The sequence below is a fragment of the Mobula birostris genome, chromosome 26 (genome assembly GCF_030028105.1).
Source record: "Mobula birostris isolate sMobBir1 chromosome 26, sMobBir1.hap1, whole genome shotgun sequence".
NCBI classification, from domain to species: Eukaryota; Metazoa; Chordata; class Chondrichthyes; order Myliobatiformes; family Myliobatidae; genus Mobula; species Mobula birostris.
In genome coordinates this window covers 5,686,411-5,706,585 of record NC_092395.1, presented here as the reverse complement: position 1 = coordinate 5,706,585, position 20,175 = coordinate 5,686,411, and the positions used below count along the sequence as shown (strand labels likewise).

Below are 20,175 nucleotides of genomic sequence, written 5' to 3'. Positions count from 1 at the left end.
GGATGCATCAGCAAGGGAGATGAGGTTGAGTACAGGGCTACGGTAGGAAACTTTGTCACATAGTGTGAGCAGAATTATCTGCAGCTTAATGTGAAAAAGACTAAGGAGCTGGTAGTAGACCTGAGGAGAGCCAAGGTACCGGTGACCCCTGTTTCCATCCAGGGGGTCAGTGTGGACATGGTGGAGGGTTACAAATACCTGGGGATACGAATTGACAATAAACTGGTCTGGTCAAAGAACACTGAGGCTGTCTACAGGAAGGGTCAGAGCCGTCTCTATTTCCTGAGGAGACTGAGGTCCTTTAACATCTGCCAGACGATGCTGAGGATGTTCTACGAGTCTGTGGTGGCCAGTGCGATCATGTTTGCTGTTGTGTGCTGGGGCAGCAGGCTGAGGGTAGCAGACGCCAACATAATGAACAAACTCATTCGTAAGGCCAGTGATGTTGTGGGGATGGAACTGGACTCTCTGATGGTGGTGTCTGAAAAGAGGATGCTATCTAAGTTGCATGCCATCTTGGTCAATGTCTCCCATCCACTACATAATGTACTGGGTGGGCACAGGAGTACATTCAGCCAGAGACTCATTCCACCGAGATGCAGCACTGAGCGTCATAGGAAGTCATTCCTGCCTGTGGCCATCAAACTTTACAACTCCTCCCTTGGAGGGTCTGACACCCTGAGCCAATAGGCTGGTCCTGGATTTATTTCATAATTTACTGGCATAATTTACATATTACTATTTAACTATTTATGGTTCTATTACTATCTATTATTTATGGAGCAACTGTAACGAAAACCAATTTCCCTCGGGATTAATAAAGTATGACTATGACTATGAAGTTAAATCAAGCGACATGATTGACAACAGGGCTTTACTTCCAGATGAGCTCGATGTCTTCTTTCCAATCCAGATGAAGGGTCTTGGCCCACAATGTCAACTGTTTACTATTTTCCATAGATGCTGCCTGGCCTGCTGAGTCCCTCCAGCATCTACAGATTCCTCTTGTTTGTGAAAGAATCAGAATTAGGTTTACTATCACTGACGTGTTGTGAATTTGTTGTTTTGTGGCAGTACAGTACAGTGGAAAACATAAAAGAATTACTATAAGTTACAATAAGATTTTAAAAAATAGTGCAAAAAGAGAACAAAATAGTGACATAGTGTCCATGGCCTGATGGTGAAGGGGAAGAAGCTGTTCCTAAACGTAAAACTTTCAGGCTGTGTCTTCAAGCTCCTGTACTTCCCTGATGATAGGAATGAGCAGAGGGCATGTCCTGGGTGACAAGGTTCTTAATGATGGATGCTGTCTTTTTGAGACATCACCTTTGGAAAACGTCCTCACTGCTGGGGAGGTTAGTGCCCATGATGTGTTTGCAACTTTCTGCAATTTTTTTCCGAGCCAAAGGTTCTGGGGAAATGGAACAAATAAAGATTGGTGTGATGCAGGTTGTTCTACCTTGTGCTCCGTCAATGCACTGTGCAATGATCCGATCTGTCAAGTTTTGTTCATCACAGTCCTCGGGACATGGACAATAATAATTTCAGTTCCACCGCCCACCACAGGGGACAGCATACCGACCGCGCGATAGAGACGACAACACGGCGGCTTATACCGTTAAATGCAAAATATTTAATTTCAGAACAAAAGAAAACATAACATCGTGCTAATGTTTCGGGAAATCGGGATGGGTTTGGGGGCGGAGACAATGTCTAATCTTCTCGTAGGCGCTGCCTGGGCAGCCGCTGAGGAGGGGTCTTGCGGCCATTTTGTAGGCGGGTAGTCGGTTGACCGGGAGGGGACGAACGGCCGCCGGGATGTTGGAGCGAATTCTCGGGCCCAGACACGGGCAGCTGCTGAAGAACTGGTGAGGGAGTGCGGGCGGCCGGGGAGCGGGGTGTGGGTGGGAGAGGGTGAAGTGGAGGTGACCCCGGGGGCTTTTGGGCCTCGGGCCTCAAGCCTCGAGTTGGAGCCTTCTCCCCGCGTCCGCCCCGCATCACCACCTCCGCGGGGAGCTGAGGCGATTGCTGAGCCGGGATTTACGGACGAAAATGTGATTGAAGGTGAAGGTCTTTTGGTAGGGCTCTGTTCTGTTGGAGGTCAGTGCCCAGCCACGGGGAAGTCAAGAGTGTCCTCAACGTCCTCAGGCAACGAGGCCCTTTCCCCGGCCCCGGAGTGTATTTCTTCCTCGCCCCCCCTCCATGAGCAGGGTGGGTGGGATCCTTCAAGATGTCACTGGCCTTTTTCTGTGTATATGTCCTTGTAACCCAGCTTTTTAAAAAACGAGGGAGAGAGAAACCGGGCAATCGGTGATAGGGAAAATGCTGGAGTCAGTTATCAAAGATGTGATAACAGCACATTTGGAAAGCGGTGAAATCATCGGACAAAGTCAACATGGATTTGTGAAAGGAAAATCATGTCTGACGAATCTCGTAGAATTTTTTGAGGATGTAACTAGTAGAGTGGATAGGGGAGAACCAGTGGATGTGGGATATTTGGATTTTCAAAAGGCTTTTGATAAGGTCCCACACAGGAGATTAGTGTGCAAACTTAAAGCACACGGTATTGGGGGTAAGGTATTGATGTGGATGGAGAATTGGTTGGCAGACAGGAAGCAAGAGTGGGAATAAACGGGACCTTTTCAGAATGGCAGGCAGTGACTAGTGGGGTACTGCAAGGCTCAGTGCTGGGACCCCAGTTGTTTACAATATATATTAATGACTTAGACGAGGGAATTAAATGCAGCATTTCCAAGTTTGCGGATGACATGAAGCTGGGCGGCAGTGTTAGCTGTGAGGAGGATACAAGGTGACTTGGATAGGTTAGGTGAGTGGGCAAATTCATGGCAGATGCAATTTAATGTGGATAAATGTGAGATTATCCACTTTGATGGCAAAAACAGGAAAACAGATTATTATCTGAATGGTGGCTGATTAGGAAAAGTGGAGGTGCAACGAGACCTGGGTGTCATTATACACCAGTCATTGAAAGTGGGCATGCAGGTACAGCAGGTGGTGAAAAAGGCGAATGGTATGCTGGCATTTATAGCGAGAGGATTCGAGTACAGGAGCAGGGAGGTACTACTGCAGTTGTACAAGGCCTTGGTGAGACCACACCTGGAGTATTGTGTGCAGTTTTGGTCCCCTAATCTGAGGAAAGACATTCTTGCCATAGAGGGAGTACAAAGAAGGTTCACCAGATTGATTCCTGGGATGGCAGGACTTTCATATGATGAAAGACTGGATCGACTAGGCTTATACTCGCTGGAATTTAAAAGATTGAGGGGGGATCTTATTGAAACATATAAAATCCTAAAGGGATTGGACATGTTAGATGCAGGAAGATTGTTCCCGATGTTGGGGAAGTCCAGAACGAGGGGTCACAGTTTAAGGATAAAGGGGAAGCCTTTTAGGACCGAGATAAGGAAAAACTTCTTCACACAGAGAGTGGTGAATCTGTGGAATTCTCTGCCACAGGAAACAGTTGAGGCCAGTTCATTGGCTATATTTAAGGGGGAGTTAAATATGGCCCTTGTGGCTAAAGGGATCAGGGGTATGGAGAGAAGGCAGGTACAGGGTTCTAAGTTGGATGATCAGCCATGATCATACTGAATGGCGGTGCAGGCTCGAAGGGCCGAATGGCCTACTCCTGCACCTATTTTCTAGGTTTTCTATGATGGCAAGTCACTTACACACCAATAAATAAAATATTGGTGTGAGAGAGGTGAAAGGAGACACAGTCTGAGGTATCTCATCAAACCAAGTGACTAAGATAACCTCACACTTTTAATTCTGGCAGGAACATGTTCAGTTGTCAAGACTGAGCTGTTGTTTCCCAGTCTACCTACTTTCAGAAGCTCTGATCTTGGTCATCTTGCATGGCTCAATGACAGTGTTTCTCTAATAATGTTCCTACAATGCCTCTTTAGACATTTTGATATGTTAAGTAGGTCATGTAAACAGAGGTTATCGTCATATTAATTTATAGACTAGCAAATAAAATTTCGATTTCCTGATTGAAAATCGTCAGTTATATTTTAACCACCAGGTGGCAGCTTATTCCACAAGTTAAAACATTCAGGATCTAACAGTTTTACTGACATGCCTGATGTTGCTGCTACATTTAATTCAGAGAACTGTATGTCTCATCTGTTTAGCAGTTGTTGTCTTAATAAATCCCATTGTCAAATCTATATATTGTGCACCTGCATTTACTGAGCATATCCATGCTAAATTACAAACCACTTGGAATACAGTTTGGCTCCAGATGATTAGGATTGTATCAGCTCACCCAGAACAGGCAAAAATCAAGAAGAGATTTGATGCAGAGGACCAAGTCATCAATAAACATATGACACCTGATATGTTTTTAGATGTTGTTGCTAACAGCCATTAGGTAGATCGAAAGAATGTATCCTTGGCAAGAAGTGGCTTCTTGAGCCTAATAAGTGAAACATAACGAATATTGAAAGGCTTAGATAGAGTGGATGTGGAGAGGATATTTACTATAGTTGGAGAGTCTAGGACCAGAGGGCATAGTCTCAGAGTAGAAAGACATTCCTTTAGAACAGAGATGAGGAATTCCTTTAGCCAGAGGACTATGAATCTGTGGAACTCATTGCCATAGGTATCAGTGGAGGCCAGGCCATTGGGTATATTTAAAGCGGAGGTTGAGAAGTTGTTGATTAGTTAGGATGTCAAAAGTTACAGGGGAGCAGACAGGAGAATGGGGTTGAGGGTGATAACCAACCAACCCTGATGGAATGATGGAGCAGGCTTGATGTGCTGAATGGCCTCATTGTGCTCCCATGTCTTGTGGTCTTAATGAGGGGAAAGAAACTTCCTCGTTAAATTTTAAAAAATAATGGGAGCAGGAAAAGAATTCAGTGCAAGATGTTCTCTGGATAGGCAAGTGTGGGTCCCACTCAGCTGGATAGTGTAAGAAATAAAATGGAGGAGGGTGGGATACAGTGAGCCATGGGAAAGGTAGGAAAGTCTAACGATGGTCACTGGCAAGTAGGTTGTTTTCATTGCCTTTGCTTAGGACTGTGTCAATGATTTCTGTAGAATGGAATCCTTGTAATTGTAAGAGTGAAGTATTGTACAACCTTTTAACCTGCTCTACAATCAATCTAAGCTTCCTCTCCTCTGAAGCACATGACCCTCCATTTTACTTTCATCCATTTTCCAGGCACTTATCAGAATCAGAATTAGGTTTAAAATCATTAGCATATGCTGTGAAATTTGCTGTTTTATTGCTTCAGTACATTACAATACAATATAATAAAATCTTTAAATTACAGTAAGAAGTATATATATCAAAAACAATTAAATTATTTTAGTGCAAAAAGAGAGGGGAGAAGATAATACTGAGGTAGTATTCATTAGTTCATTGTCCATTCAGTGATCTTATGGCATTGGGGAAGAAGCTGTTCCTGAAACATTGAGTGTGTGTCTTCAGGCTCGTGTGCCTCCTCTTGATGGTAGCAGTGAGAAAGACAGCATGCTCTGGGTGATGGGGATCCATAATGATGGATGCTGACTTTTTGAAGGTGTCCTGGATGCTGGGAAAGCAAGTTCTCCACAGCGCATCTGTAGAAATTTATGAGTGTCTTTGGTGGCATACCAATTCTCAAACTCTTCATCAAATATAGCCAGCCACTGGCAAATCTTATTTGTAAATGCATCAATATGTTGGACCCAGGATATATCTTTAGTGATGTTGTGACACCCAGGAACTTGAAACTGGTCACCCTTTTCATTCCTAATCCCTTGATAAGGATTAGTGTGTGTTCGCCTTCCTGTAGTCCACTATTTGAAAATCTTGGTTTTACTGACATTGAGTGCTGGGTTGTTGCAGTGACACCATAGAACCAGTTGATCTATTTCACTCCTGTACACCTCTTCACCATCTGAAAATGTACCGATAATAGTTGTGTGATAAGCTAATTTACAGATGTTGTTTGAGCTGTGCCTAGCCACACAATCGTAGGTGTAAAGGCATAGAGCAGTGGGCTAACCCACATCCCAGAGGTGCGCCAGTTTTGATCGTCAGCAAAGAGGAGATGTTATTTCTGATACACACAGACTGTGGTCTAGTGAAGAAGTTAAAGATCTAATTGCAGGGGCCAGGTAATAGATCTTGTTGATTAGAACTGAGGGTATGATTTTGTTGAACACTGAGCTGTGGTCAATAAACAATAGACTGATACAGGTATTACTATTGGCCAGGTGATCCAGGGCTTACACTCTTCGCGTAAGAATAAAAACTACCTCTGACATCTCCCATAAACTTACCTCCATTCATCCTAAAATGCCTCTGCTATTGCTGTCCTGCAAAAAAAGCGCTGGCTGCCCGCTCTATGCCTTTCATAATATCATACACCTCTATCAAGTCAACTTTCATCTTTCTTCACTCCAAAGAGAAAAGTCCTAGCTCACGCAACCTCTCCTCAAAAGATATCTTTGAACTTCCCTTATATCTTCCAAATAAAAGCTAAAGCTTCCATTTGAATCACTTCCCTACAACTTTTTAACAGATACTGTACTCTTCTTGATCCCATTAAATGACCATTCAACCCCATCCTGATGATTCATCGGGTACCAATGTGACCTTTAGGTTTTTGATGACTGGCTGAAGCTTCCAGTTGGAAAATTTCAGTCAATAAAATTAATGCAAGTTACTAATGTTCCACTTGCTAATTAGCTAGTTAGGTACTTCTCCATTACATCAAAAAACTGTTCACTTGTTTATTATGAAACAGAAGGAGGCCATTCAATCTGTTGGCTCCAAACTAGGTCCCAAAAGAGCAATCCCATCAGTTGAACAAGCACAAAGCTTGTTCTTACAGCTGAATGAAGGCAAGTCTGAAGTTGTCCTATTTGCCCCCCCCCCCCGACCCTATCAACAGCCTTGGTAACTTGTCCACCCTTGTCAAACCCCATGTTAAATCCCTTGATGTGATATTTGATTCCACCTTTAAGTTTGACAAGCTAGTTAATGCAGTAGTAAAAGCCAGTTTTTTCCAGCTTCGTACTAGGTACTATTGTCAAAATCAAGCAGTTTCTCTCTTTCAAAGATCTTGAGAAAATCATCCACGCCCTTATATCCTCCCGTTTGGACTACTCCAATCCCCTGTATTCTGGGGTTAGTCAGTCGTCCCTGTCTCGTTTGCAACTGGTCCAGTACGCCGTAGCCAGACTCCTGACAGGTGCCCAGAAGAGGGACCATATTACTTCTATCCTGGCCTCTCTCCACTGGCTGCCAGTACGGTTCAGAATTGATTTTAAGATTCTCCTGTTTGTTTATAAAGCCCTAACTGGGCTGGCTCCCTCCTATATAGCAGACCTTCTAACCCCTTATTCTACTTCCAGGTCCCTCAGGTCGACTGACTTGGGGCTTCTGGCTGTCCCACGATCTAAACTTAAGCTCAGGGGTGACCGTGCCTTTGCTATTGTAGCCCCTAGACTGTGGAACAGCATTCCCGTCCCTATCAGATCTGCCCCCTCCATCGACTCTTTTAAATCCAGGCTCAAAACTTACTTTTATTCACTAGCATTTGAAACCCCCTGATTTGGCTGATTTTTGGCTTGTGCCTAGGCCCTTGTGCTGTTTCTTTTGTGCCTATCAGCTGCTTTGCCTTGTTGGTTATGTCTGTGATTTTGTATTTTGATCTGATCTCTGCAGAACTTTGGTGAACGTGGGTTGTTTTAAATGTGCTATATAAATAAATATGACTTGAAAGTGCTGGAGGAACTCAGCAGGTCAGGCAGCATCTATAGAGAGGAACAAAGAGTTGATGTTTTGCATCAAGACGCTTTATTGAGACTGGAAAGGAAGGGGGCAAAAGCCAGAATAAGCTGGCAGCTGATAGGTGAAGCCAGGTGAGAAGGAAGGTGGGATAAGGTGAGTAGCTGGGAGGTGATAGATGGAAAAGCTGAAGGGCTGAAGAAGAAAGAATCTGTTAGGAGAGGACAGTGGACCATGAGAGAAAGGGAAGGAGGATGGCCACCAGAGGGAGAAGAGAAAGTATAAGAGGGGAGCCAGAATGAGGGATGGATAAGGAAAGAAGGTAAGAGATTACTGGAAATTGAAGAAATTGATTTTCAAGTTAGAGGCTACGCAGATGGAAAATAAGGCATTGCTCCTCCTCATTGTGGCAATAGAGGAGGCCATGGACCAAAAGGTCAGAATAAGGATGGAGAGTTGAAATTAAAATCGATGGTCACCAAGAAATCCTCCCTTTTGTAGATGGGGTGAAAGTTCTAGGTAAAGTGGTCCCCAGTCTACATTGTGTCTCGCTGATGTAGAGGGGCCACATCAGGAACACCAGGTACAATAGATGATCCAGCAGATTTACAGGTGAAGTATTGGCCTCACCTAGAAGGACAGTTTGAGGCCCTAAATAGTGATGAGGGAGGTGTTTCCCTTTTCCCCATAGCCCTTCAACTTGTTCTCTCTTGTATTCCCCAATGAGTTTTTTTTAAAGATGAATGTTGATATTTACAGTAAAATTACAGCAAAACGTATTAGATCTAGCAAATGATCTAATTTGCTAAATCATTCATCATTGAGCCATTAGGGCCAAAGGAATTGTATCAAGATTAAATTCAAACTTATTGTTATCTGAAAATAATTCCTGTGGACAATGGTGCACCGACAATACATATATCACACACAGCACATAAAACAAAATATTTTACCATGAATAAGTTAATAAAATATAATTCAAAGTATGTAGTGAGCAGCACAGCTCATTGTCCTAATGATAAGACCTCGGTGGTGCCAGGGTATTCATTGGTCTCACAGCCTGGCCTCCTAGAGTTGCTGCCTGGCCTGCTGTGTTCACCAGCAACTTTGATGTGTATTGCTTGAATTTCCAGCATCTGCAGAATTCCTGTTGTTTGCCTGAGGCAAAAACCTGTTTCCCAGTCTAGCAGTCCTAATCCTGATGCTTCTGTATCTCCCTTCTGTTGATAGTGAGTCAGAGATTGTGGAAAGTAGTCGAGATCCAACAATGCTTTGAGCCCCTTGTCTACAGTACTCCCAGTAAATGTCTCAAATGGGGTGGAGGAAGATCCTCGTGATTCTCTTGGTGGTTTTTACTATATAGGGTCTAGTCTGATGCGCTGCTGCCTCCGTACCACACAATAAACAAGATTTCATATTTAATATTTTGATTTTATAGGATTCCAACTATCACTACATGGGGAGCTGTGGCTGGTGTACTGCTAGTCTACGCTACAGATTGGAAAGTTGTAGTTAGCCGTATCCCATACATAAAAGGAAAACTCAAGAGTGATTGAAGATTAACGGTAAGCTGTTGTTCCATTTGTTTTCAGAAATTTGTAGTTAGTGTGAAAAGTCATTTTGTATAAATTCAGTGAAAATTTACCTGAATATATTAGTTTTAACTAAAATAAGTAAGTTGGTTCATTAAAGTGAATGAAATTCTTCTATAATTGGTGACCAATCCGTGTTGTGACTGTGTTCTTTCTTCTTTTGCCCATTACCCCTACAAGGGCATAGGCTGTTGACAGCAGCTCACCAAAGTCCTCAATCCTGGGCCAGTCCTTCAAGTTGTCCCCAGGTGTAGCTCATCTTTGAAGATCCTTCCTCTGCCAGGATGAGGTCTTAGGAGCTTCTGTTAGTGTTTCTTTAGTTCTCTGTTTTATGGGAACAGGCATTCTGGTCGCATGCCAAAATCTCCTCCTTTCACAGCCAGGTTTGGGAATGGCCATGGCAGAATTATGATCGTGTTTAGTCAGTCGAAATAACTTGAAAAGTTTGTTTTAGCAACCTGAAAGCCTCACAATATTTTTCCTTTCCTATACTGTATCACAAGCAAAACAGTTTGGAATTGCTTCCTACTTCAAATCTTCACGTTCAGTGGCACAATATCATATCAGTTAGTGTGGCTTTGTATAGCAGAATTTCAGCGATAGAAGTTCATTCCCCACTGTTATCTCACTGTTATCTGTAAGGAGTTTATATGTTCTCCCATGACAAGTTCTCCTCCAGTTGTTCCGATTTCCTCCCACATTCCAAAGGTGTATGGGTTAGGGTTAGTAAATTGTGGGCATGCGATGTTGCTGTCAGAAGCATTGTAACACATTAGATTAGATTATGAGGATACGCAGTCCTCTTTTTATTGTCATTTAGTAATGCATGCATTAAGAAATGATACAATATTCCTCCGGTGTGATATCACAGAAACTCAGGACAGACCAAGACTAAAAAAGTTGACAAAAACCACATAACTATAACATATAGTTACTTAGCACGGTAAAAAGTTCAAAGTCTCCCGAAAGTCCCACATCTCACGCAGACGGGAGAAGGAAGAAAACTCTCCCTGCCACACCCGACCACAGTCCAACACTCTTGAGTCGTCCGAAAACTTCGAGCTCCGACACCGAGAACTGAGCACCATCTCTGCCGAACGCTTCGACCCCAACCCCGGCCGCCAGCGACAGGCAAAGCCGAGGATTTTGGGGCCTTCCCTCCGGAGATTCTCGATCGTACAGTAGCAGCAGCAGCGAACCGGGCATTTCAGAAGTTACTCCAGATGTTCCTCCATGCTCTCACATCTGTCTCCATCAAATCAGAATTGTGCACGGCCCATATTTAACAATATGATATCATTTCACCGGAGAGGCTACACGCGCTGCGTTGCGTCGCCATCTTCTCCTCCCGCCATTTCGGGCTGCCCTCAGCACATACGTTGGTCATAGACATAAATGATGCATTTTACTGTATGTTTCAAAATGCATGTGACAAATAAAATCTTTACCTTTATCTTTATCTTTAATCTTATCTGTGGTACTGACTGATTTAAGTCCATCACCCTTAATAGGCAGTTGACAGCAGTTCACCAGAGTCCTCTCCCAGGGGTGAGATCTTTGAAGCTTCTGTTGGTGTTTCTGCAGCACTGGGTTTTTATGGGATCGAGTTGCTAGCCCATGCCAACCCTTCTTCTTTTGTGTCTGGGCTTAGGATCATCCATGGTGGTATTAACTTTAGTAGTAGTGTACCAGAAAGGAAAAAAACATCAAACCAATACATAACCACCTTGTTATTGAAACTTCTACCTTCTTGGATTTTCTAAATTAGTGGTTTATTTTCTGAAACTTTGATTGCTTCCCCAGAGTTTGAGGTTTAGGGGCCTCTTAATTAATTGCCTCATGAGGAATAAAATCAGAGGCAGGGTTTCAGGCAGTTGTTCCACCATTCAACCAAGCATTTCAATTCTGATCCCCATCCCCATTCTGACATGCAGGTCCTTGGCCGCCTCTTCTGCTAGATGAGGCCGCTGTCACGTTGGAGGAGCAACACCTCGTATTTCATTTAGGTAGCCTCCAACCTCATGGCATGAACATAGATTTCTCCAACTTCTGTCTTTTTTTCTCTTACCTCTTCTCACCTCCCCCCTGATGCCCCACCTCCTTCCCTTTCTCCTATGGTCCAATCTTCTCTCCTAACAGATTTCTTCTTCTTCAGCTCTTTACCTCTTCCACATCACTTCCTAGCTTCTTACTTCATTCCCCCCCACCCCCCTCATCTTATTCTGGCTTTTTCCCCATTCCCTTCTCGTCTAGTTCTAGTGATGAAAAGTCTCTGCCAGAAATGTTGACTGTTTATTCCTCTCCATAGATGCTACCTGACCTGCTGAGTTCCTCCAGCATTTTGTGTGTGTTGCTCTAATAATTAGGTAGTGATTTGTGAATACTGTAAGGGCAAATTCTGTAATCCAAACAGGTTTAACGTGGATTGCCTACATGCACACTGACCTTGGGTAAAAATTTCAGAGATTCATTACTCTCTTGGTTAAGAAATTTCATATATCAGTCAAGCAAGACGAGCCTCTTATCTTGAGACACTAATTCCTGGTTCTAGTCATCCGGCTCAGAAGAATAGTCATCCCTGCATGCACAATGTCAAACCCCTTGAAAAATGTTTTGTGTTTCAATGATGTCATTTCCAATTCTAAACTAAAAAATATCAGCCCACACTGTGTTATTTCTCCTCAGAGTAATCCCTTCACTGGAATCAATCTCAGGAGGCTTCGCTGCAGTGTCCACAATCACAAGGTTCTCCTTCCTCATGAAGTGAGACCCAGACTGGGATTCAGATTCAGGGAGACCCAGACCCGAATTCAGTATTCCAAGAGCAATCTACATAATAGATTGTGAATCAAACCAACAGGACTGGTGTGTGGGGTGGGGGCAGATGTAAACTCAGTCAGCTCCATCATGAACAATAGCCTCCTCGGCATCCAGGACATCATCAAGGAGTGATGCCTCAAAGGGCACATCCATCATCAAGGGCCCCCATTAACCAGAGCGTGCCCTCTTCTCATTGCTACCATCAGGGAGGAGGCACAGAAGCCTGAAGACACTCACTCAATGATTCAGGAATAGCTCTTCCCCTCTGACATCTGATTTCTGAGTGGATATTGAACCCACAAACACTACCTCACTACTTTTTTTTTCTTTTTTTGCACTACTACTTTAACTTCTTAAATTCATATATTTACTGTAATTTACAGTTTTTATTATGTTGTAAGGAAAAAGTTAAATGTTATTCCTCCTTGGTATATGCTAAAATAAATGAAAGTCTGTAAGACGAAGTGCTGTTAGCTTGGAGAGGAATTGTTTTAAGTACAAGGGAACCAGTCTACAGCAATGTTTTGAGAATGTTACGGGAGTACAAGTCTAGCCATAACAATGAAAGATAGTGAAAAGCATGTTTTTCTGGTGAAGGCAAGGTCATTGTGCAGGTATCAAATGTATGGACAAGTACCAGTGTAAAGGATTTTAGACCATAAGACAAAGGAGCAGAAGTAGGCCATTCGGCCCATTGAGTCTGCTCCGCCATTTTATCATGAGCTGATCCATTTTATCCTATTTAGTCCCACTGCCCCGCCTTCTCACCATAACCTTTGATGCCCTGGCTGCTCAGATACCTATCAATCTCTGCCTTAAATACACCCAATGACTTGGCCTCCACTGCTGCCCGTGGCAACAAATTCCATAGATTCACCACCCTCTGACTAAAAAAATTTCTTCGCATTTCTGTTCTGAATGGGCGCCCTTCAATCCTTAAGTCATGCCCTCTCGTACTAGACTCCCCATCATGGGAAACAACTTTGCCACATCCACTCTGTCCATGCCTTTTAACATTCGAAATGTTTCTATGAGGTCTCCCCTCATTCTTCTAAACTCCAAGGAATACAGTCCAAGAGTGGACAAACGTTACTCATATGTTAACCCTTTCATTCCCGGAATCATTCTAGTGAATCTTCTCTGTACCCTCTCCAACGTCAGCACATCCTTTCTTAAATAAGGAGACCAAAACTGCCCACAGTACTCTAAGTGAGGTCTCAGGAGCACCTTATAGAGCCTCAACATCACATCCCTGCTCCTATACTCTATTCCTCCAGAAATGAATGCCAACATTGCATTTGCCGCCTTCACTACTGACTCAACCTGGAGGTTAACTTTAAGGGAATCCTGTACGAGGACTCCCAGGTCCCGTTGCATCTCAGAACTTTTAATTCTTTCCCCATTTAAATAATAGTCTGCTCATTTATTTCTTCTGCAAAAGTGCATAACCATACACTTTCCAACATTGTACTTCATTTGCCACTTTTCTGCCCATTCTTCCAATCTATCCAAGTCTCTCTGCAGACTCTCCGTTTCCTCAGCACTACCGGCCCCTCCACCTATCTTCGTATCGTCAGCAAACTTAGCCACAAAGCCATCTATTCCATAATCCAAATCATTGATGTACAATGTAAAAAGAAGCATGTACAATGTAAAAAGAAGCAGCCCCAACACTGATCCCTCTGGAACACCACTGGTAACGGGCAGCCAACCAGAATAGGATCCCTTTATTCCCACTCTCTGTTTCCTGCCAATCAGCCAATGCTCTATCCACGTATGTAACTTTCCTGTAATTCCATGGGCTCTTATCTTGTTAAGCAGCCTCATGTGTGGCACCTTGTCAAAGGCCTTCTGAAAATCCAAATATACAACATCCACTGCATCTCCCTTGTCTAGCCTACTGGTAATTTCCTCAAAAAATTGTAATAAGTTTGTCAGGCAGGATTTTCCTTTAAGGAATCCATGCTGAGTTCTGCCTATCTTGATTTTATTGGGTATAAAAAGAGAGTTTTGTCCTCTGCTAGGTCGTGGCTGATGACTAGTGCTGAGATGGGGAACAGTACGTCGAGAGAGTCGAATATATCAAATTAGAGTTGGATGTAGAGAGACGAGGCTGTGTGGAAGCATTCTGCACATCAGCTCAGTTAGAGGATGATAAGTATTATTTTAATTTCTGTACTGCTACTACTCACCAGAGATTTGTTTTTCCATCTATTTCATTTGTGCTGGTTCTAATAAAGTTTTTCCTTGTGACCTTGAACACATGTGTTATCTCCTTTGTTTGCAAATACCCTGAGCTGAAGCAGGAAGGAACACAATGAATTTTAAAATAATTTTTGTTTACATAGGTATTGCGATGTACTGCTGCCACATAACAACATATTTCTTGACGTATGCTGGTGATATTGTGATTCTGAGTCAGTAATCTAGCGCTGCGGACTGTTTACTCCTGTGTCATCCTTCCACCTTTTATACAGGTTGAAATTTAGCACTGTCAATTTTTTTTTCATTTCCTTTTGTAATTTCACACTTTTCCCTGGTCCTTGTTTTTTTTTAGTAAATAACTAACCTTAACCTTGCCCCAGAAGAACAGCCCTTGAGTAATGTGCTGGAAAGTGTATTTTAAAAGAAAGGGGTAGTAAGTGCCAGACTTGAATTTGCATTGCCTATTGAGCAGATTTCTAGCAACAAAATGAATAGTAACTTTTGAGAGGAATTATAAAAGATTTAGTCAAAGAAGTGATCATGAAAGATGATATTAAAGGAATCAAAATCAGGTTTAATATCACTGGCATACCATGTGAAATTTGTTGTTTTGCAGCAGCAGTACAGTGCAATAATTATGTAACACGCTGTAAGGTTTCACTGCTAATGTAATGGCCTCTCTGTAAGATTTCACTGCTAATGTAATTGTTGCTCAGTAGCAGCAATGTTTGGGTTATGACTGGAGATAACGGGGCTTTGAAATGTGGGGGCTATCCAATGAGAGAAATGTTCTTTCTTGTGGGTCTGGAAGAGAGATTTTCGCGGTCTTTTGTTGGCGAGAGAAGAGAAGACACGTGTGGAGAGAGCTGGGAGACCACCGGATAGAGTGGACTGGGAGCGAGGGTCCGAAGGTCGGCGACGCTCGGAAATCGATGATTGATGAATGGCCATATTAGTGAGCTCCAACGTGCACGTTTGACTTTTTCCTTAAAATGGACCCTTTTTCTTTTTATTTTCTTTACGAACCCTATATTCAGATTAAGATTTATAAAGTTCAATCATTTAATTGCATTTGGTGTACTGTCTGATATTTTGTGCTGCAGATTTGTAACCGGGCAACAGATCACATAGCATCCACACAAATGAGATTTCTCAGTTTGGTGGGGCCAGAAGTTGTCTTCCCCTAGACAAACATGTTCTGGCCGAGCCTGAGGGTTACACATAATAAGATATAAATTACAATAAGATATATATATATATATATATATTAACTAAGTAGTGCAAAAATAATAGGTAGTGTATATGAGTTCATTGTCCGTTCAGAAATCTGATGGTGGAGGGGACAAAGCCATTCCTGAAACATTGAGTGTAGGTCTTCAGGTTCTTGTACTTCCTCCCTGATGGCAGCAATGAGGAGAGGATATGTCCTAGGTGATAGCAGAAACTGGTGTCCTCTGTAGGGAGTTTATACGTCCTCCCCGTGGAATGTGTGGGTTTACTCCGGGTGCTCCAGTTTTCTTCCACAGTCCAAAAGGCATACCAGTCATTAAGTTAATTGCTTATTGTAAATTGTCCCATGTGTTGGCACGTGGCCACGTGGTGAAGGCGTTCATCTAATGATCTGAAGGTCGCTAGTTCGAGCCTTGGCTGAGGCAGCATGTTGTGTCCTTGAGCAAGGCACTTAACCACACATTGCTCTGCGACGGCACCAGTGCTAAGCTGTATGGGTCCTAATGCCCTTCCCTTGGACAACATCGGTGGTGTGGAGAGGGGAGATTTGTAGCGTGGGCAACTGCCAGTCTTCCATACAACCTTGCCCAGGCCTGCACCCTGAAAACCTTCCAAGGCGCAAATCCATGGTCTCACGAGACTCACGAATGCCTATTTTATTTACTTAAAATTGTCCTGTGATTAGCTAGCGTTACTTAGTGGGTGGCTGGTGGCGTGGCTAGAGTTAAGTTAGTGGGTGGTTGGTGGCGTGGCTTGAAAGGTAGAAGGGACTGTTCTGCGCTGTATTTCTAAATAGACAGACAAGTAGATAAATGTGTCAATAGATGGATGGATAAATGAATAGATGAAATTGCAGAGAGCAACATTGGATATTTGAAGAAATGGCTGCCAAAAGTGAAAATGAAATGACAACTGCCGGTCTGGGCGTTGGTTGCAGAGTTTGGAACTTGGAAGAATAACGGAGATGCAAGAGACTGCAAATGCTGTAATGTGCAGCAACACACTAAATACTGGAGGAACTTAGCGGGCCAGGCAGCGTCAGTGGAGAGAATTGGACAATCAGTATTTCGGGCTGTGACCCTCATCTGTACAGATGATTTTGTGTGTTGCATCGGGAAGAATAAGCCCATTGAGAGATAAAGATGAGAAAAATATTTTAAAATAGAATTGTTACAGCTGTTGGATTGGACTGTGTAATTGTTACTTTCTTGTAGATTAACCTGTTTGTATTTTTATATAATTATCTACATACACATAATTGTTTGGTGTATTTTCTAGTGGTTTCAGTTGCCTTAGTAACAACTTGGTTACAGTTGCAGTATCATATTTCTTGAATGGGAGCAATCTTATTGGTTGATTTAAATAACAGAATTTGAATGGAATATGTTATCTATGGAAATTCAGTCCAATTAGCTAGCAGTGTATGTTGGCTTTTTCCTCCGTCACTAGGATCTCTCTCTCCCCTTTCTGCTTCTCTCTCTCCCTCTAAATTTTAGTCCAATTTTATAAAGTGTTAGTTGATAGTTGTAAAGTAATTCTGCATTAATTACCTATCACTTCATGATTAATCTTGGTTAGAATCTGTTGACTGTTCAGTTTGGAATGTTTTAAAGAACTGAATGGTTGATCCATTTTTTGAGTTGTCCGTGTAATTAATCTTATCTTGATAAATGCTCAGTAGGGGTTGCATAAACAGCAAGTAGCCTATTTACATTGTTCTTGTCCTGCAGGCTCTATTCTGATCACTTACATATTTTAAGTGTTTCATTATATTTACTACCACAATGCACTTTTTTACTGGCCTTCCAAAGCAATCTGTTAACAAACTTCAGCTCATTCAGAACACTGCTGCTAAACTTTTAACCAAAACCAAGATGAGGGAACATCTCACTCCTTTATTAGTTGTTCCGCATTGGCTTCCTGTATCTTTCAGAATTGATTTTAATGTCCACATATTTGTTTTTGAAGCCTTTAATAGTCTGGGACTGAAGTACATCATAGAATTCTTTTCGCTTTGTAATCCTGCTCGAGCTCTCATGTCTTCTGCTGATCTCTTAAATTTAAATATTCTCCCTCAAAAGATAATTGTCAGGTCAGCTTTTTTGAACTACGCTCCTAAACTGTGAAATTCAATACCTAAAACTTTAAGGGAAGCAGATTCAGTTGACACTTCTAAACACCAGCTCAAATCCAACTTACTTAACCTTGCTTTTAACTAATACCTTTTGGTCTTTTATTTTCATGTTTGTACTTTATCCCATTGTAAAGCACTTTGAACTACATCGTATGTATGAAAATGCTCTATAAGTAAGTTATTAATGTTATATTCCAGATTTGGTTTATTATAGTTCCACCATGTCTAATGTTTTTAACTTGCATATTGTTTAGTGAATGAACGAGTGGGGTGTCACTTAGGTCGGTAAATCTGTACAATACGTAGTAGACTCCTCGGTAACAATAGTTTCTTTATGAAAGGTGTTCCTGTAGCCAAACTGTCATGCAAGATATTTGCTAATGAAACAAAAAGAATTGAGCTGTCTTATACTAGTGTTATTATGTGTATATTTAATACATTCCTTGGTTTATTCAGTCTTTTCTTTTCTTCCTAGGATTTAAGGGAATAATCTGACCAAGTGATCAATGACAAACATTGAGGCATTGAAGAATTTTGTGGACTGAACATTTCTATTGTGAAAATTTAAAGCTGGGCAGGAATCAGTTGTAAACACCTTTTGAGGGGTGATTGTATTAATGTGAAGCAGGTTGTATCCTCTGGAATCATATCTGCCCTGATTCATGGGAATTGTTTGAATTACCTCAATGTTTCCTTCAGCTTCTGAAATAAAATATGGAAACCTGTAATATACAAATAAATGTTGATCATTTATATATAGTTTCTCAACTGAGATCTGAATGTACATTGAATCATTCTGGGCTGGAATACAAACTAGATTTATTATCAAAGTACGTAAATATACTACCTTGAGTTTCATTTTCTTGCAGGCATTCACAGAAGAACACAGGACTGACAAACAACCAATGTGTATTTTGTTAGTGTTCCTTTGGCCATGAGTGTATGTTTGTGTTCATGTAGATTCCCCAAAAATTTGTTCATTTGTTATGTGCTGTGTTGTATGACGAGGGCAATCGTCGTCTTTCCACGATCATCATTGTTCTTGACAAATTGTTTTACAGAAACGGTTTGCCTTCATCTGGGCAGTGTCTTTACAAGATGGGTGATCCCAACCATTATCAATACTCTTCAGAGATTGTTTGCCTGATGTCAGTGGTCGCATAACCGAGACTTGTGTTATACACCAGCTAACAAAAGCTGTAACAAAATAAAACCATCCACCACCTGCTTCCATGGCTTCACGTGTTCATGTGACTCTGATCGGGTGGGTGGGGGTGCTAACCAAGTGCTACACCTCACCCAAAGGTGACCTGCAGTCTAGTGGAGGGAAGGAGCACCTTACACCTCCTTTGGCAGAGACACATCTCCACCCCACCACTCCAACGATTAACCTTATTAAAAGAAGCAAAAGATCTGTATTTTACATTTATTTATGATTTATGATTCTTTGCAGGAAAGAGCAGAAGCACATTTACCTTGATTGCTCAATCTTAAGGATGTCAAGTGGAAGTTTCTGTGAGTTAAACACAGATTCTGCAGACACTGGAGATCCAAAACAATGCACACACAAAATGCTGGAGGAACTCAGCAAATCAGGCAGTATCTATGGATAGGAATAAACAGTTAATATTTCAGGCTGAGACCCTTCGTTAAAGCTATAAAGGAAAGGGAAAGAAACCATAATAAGATGGGGAGTGGGAACGATTATAAGCTGACAGGTGATAAGTGAGACCAGGAGAGGAGGAATGAAGAAAGAGGGAGGGGATAGGTGCAAGAGTTAAAGGACTCTGTATTCTAAAACTATGTCCTTCTAGGGCTGTTTTGGAGTTTTACTTATGTTGTGCAGATTCAGCATGTCATCTAAAACTCTGACAAACTCATAGATGTTTGGAGGAGAGCATCTTGACTGGTTGCATCAGGACCTGGTATAGGAACACAGAAGTAGTACATATAGCCCAGCCCATCACAGGTAAAGCTGTCCCCACCATTGAGCACATTTATGACGAGCGCTGTTACAGGAAAGCAGCATCCATTATCAAGGATCCCCACCATCCCAGACATGTTCTCTTCTCACTGCTGCCATCAACAAGGAAGTATAGGAGCCTGAAGTCCCACATCACCAGGTTCAGGAACAATTATTACCCTTCAGCCATCAGGATCCTGAACCAGAGGTGATAACTTCACTCATCTCAACACTGAATCGATTACACACACTATAGACTCACTTTTAAGGATCTACAATTCACATTCTCAATATTTAATGTTTTTTTCTTTTATGTATTTACATAGTGTCTTTTGCACATTGGTTGTTTGTCGTGTGCAGTTTTTCATTGATTCTGTTGTGTTTCTTTGTATTTACTGTGAATGCCTGTAAGAAAATGAATTTCAGCGTTGTACATGGTGACTTGTGCATTTTGATGATAAATTTACTTTTAACTTTGGAA

General features: G+C 42.1%; 1 protein-coding gene across 2 annotated transcripts; it reads left to right on the top strand.

Annotated features, from left to right (window-relative positions):
- The first annotated feature begins 1,757 nt into the window (after positions 1-1,757).
- On the top strand, positions 1,758-20,175 carry uqcr11 (ubiquinol-cytochrome c reductase, complex III subunit XI). Of its 2 annotated transcripts, none has more exons than XM_072243827.1 (3): positions 1,758-1,868; positions 9,189-9,315; positions 18,207-20,175. In XM_072243827.1, the coding sequence occupies exons 1-2, from the start codon at positions 1,819-1,821 to the stop codon at positions 9,304-9,306; spliced, it is 168 nt and encodes a 55-aa protein (XP_072099928.1). In that variant the 5' UTR covers positions 1,758-1,818; the 3' UTR covers positions 9,307-9,315; positions 18,207-20,175. The 2 variants fall into 2 exon arrangements, with proteins under 2 accessions (XP_072099928.1, XP_072099929.1); XM_072243828.1 differs by lacking the exon at positions 18,207-20,175 and adding an exon at positions 14,187-14,422.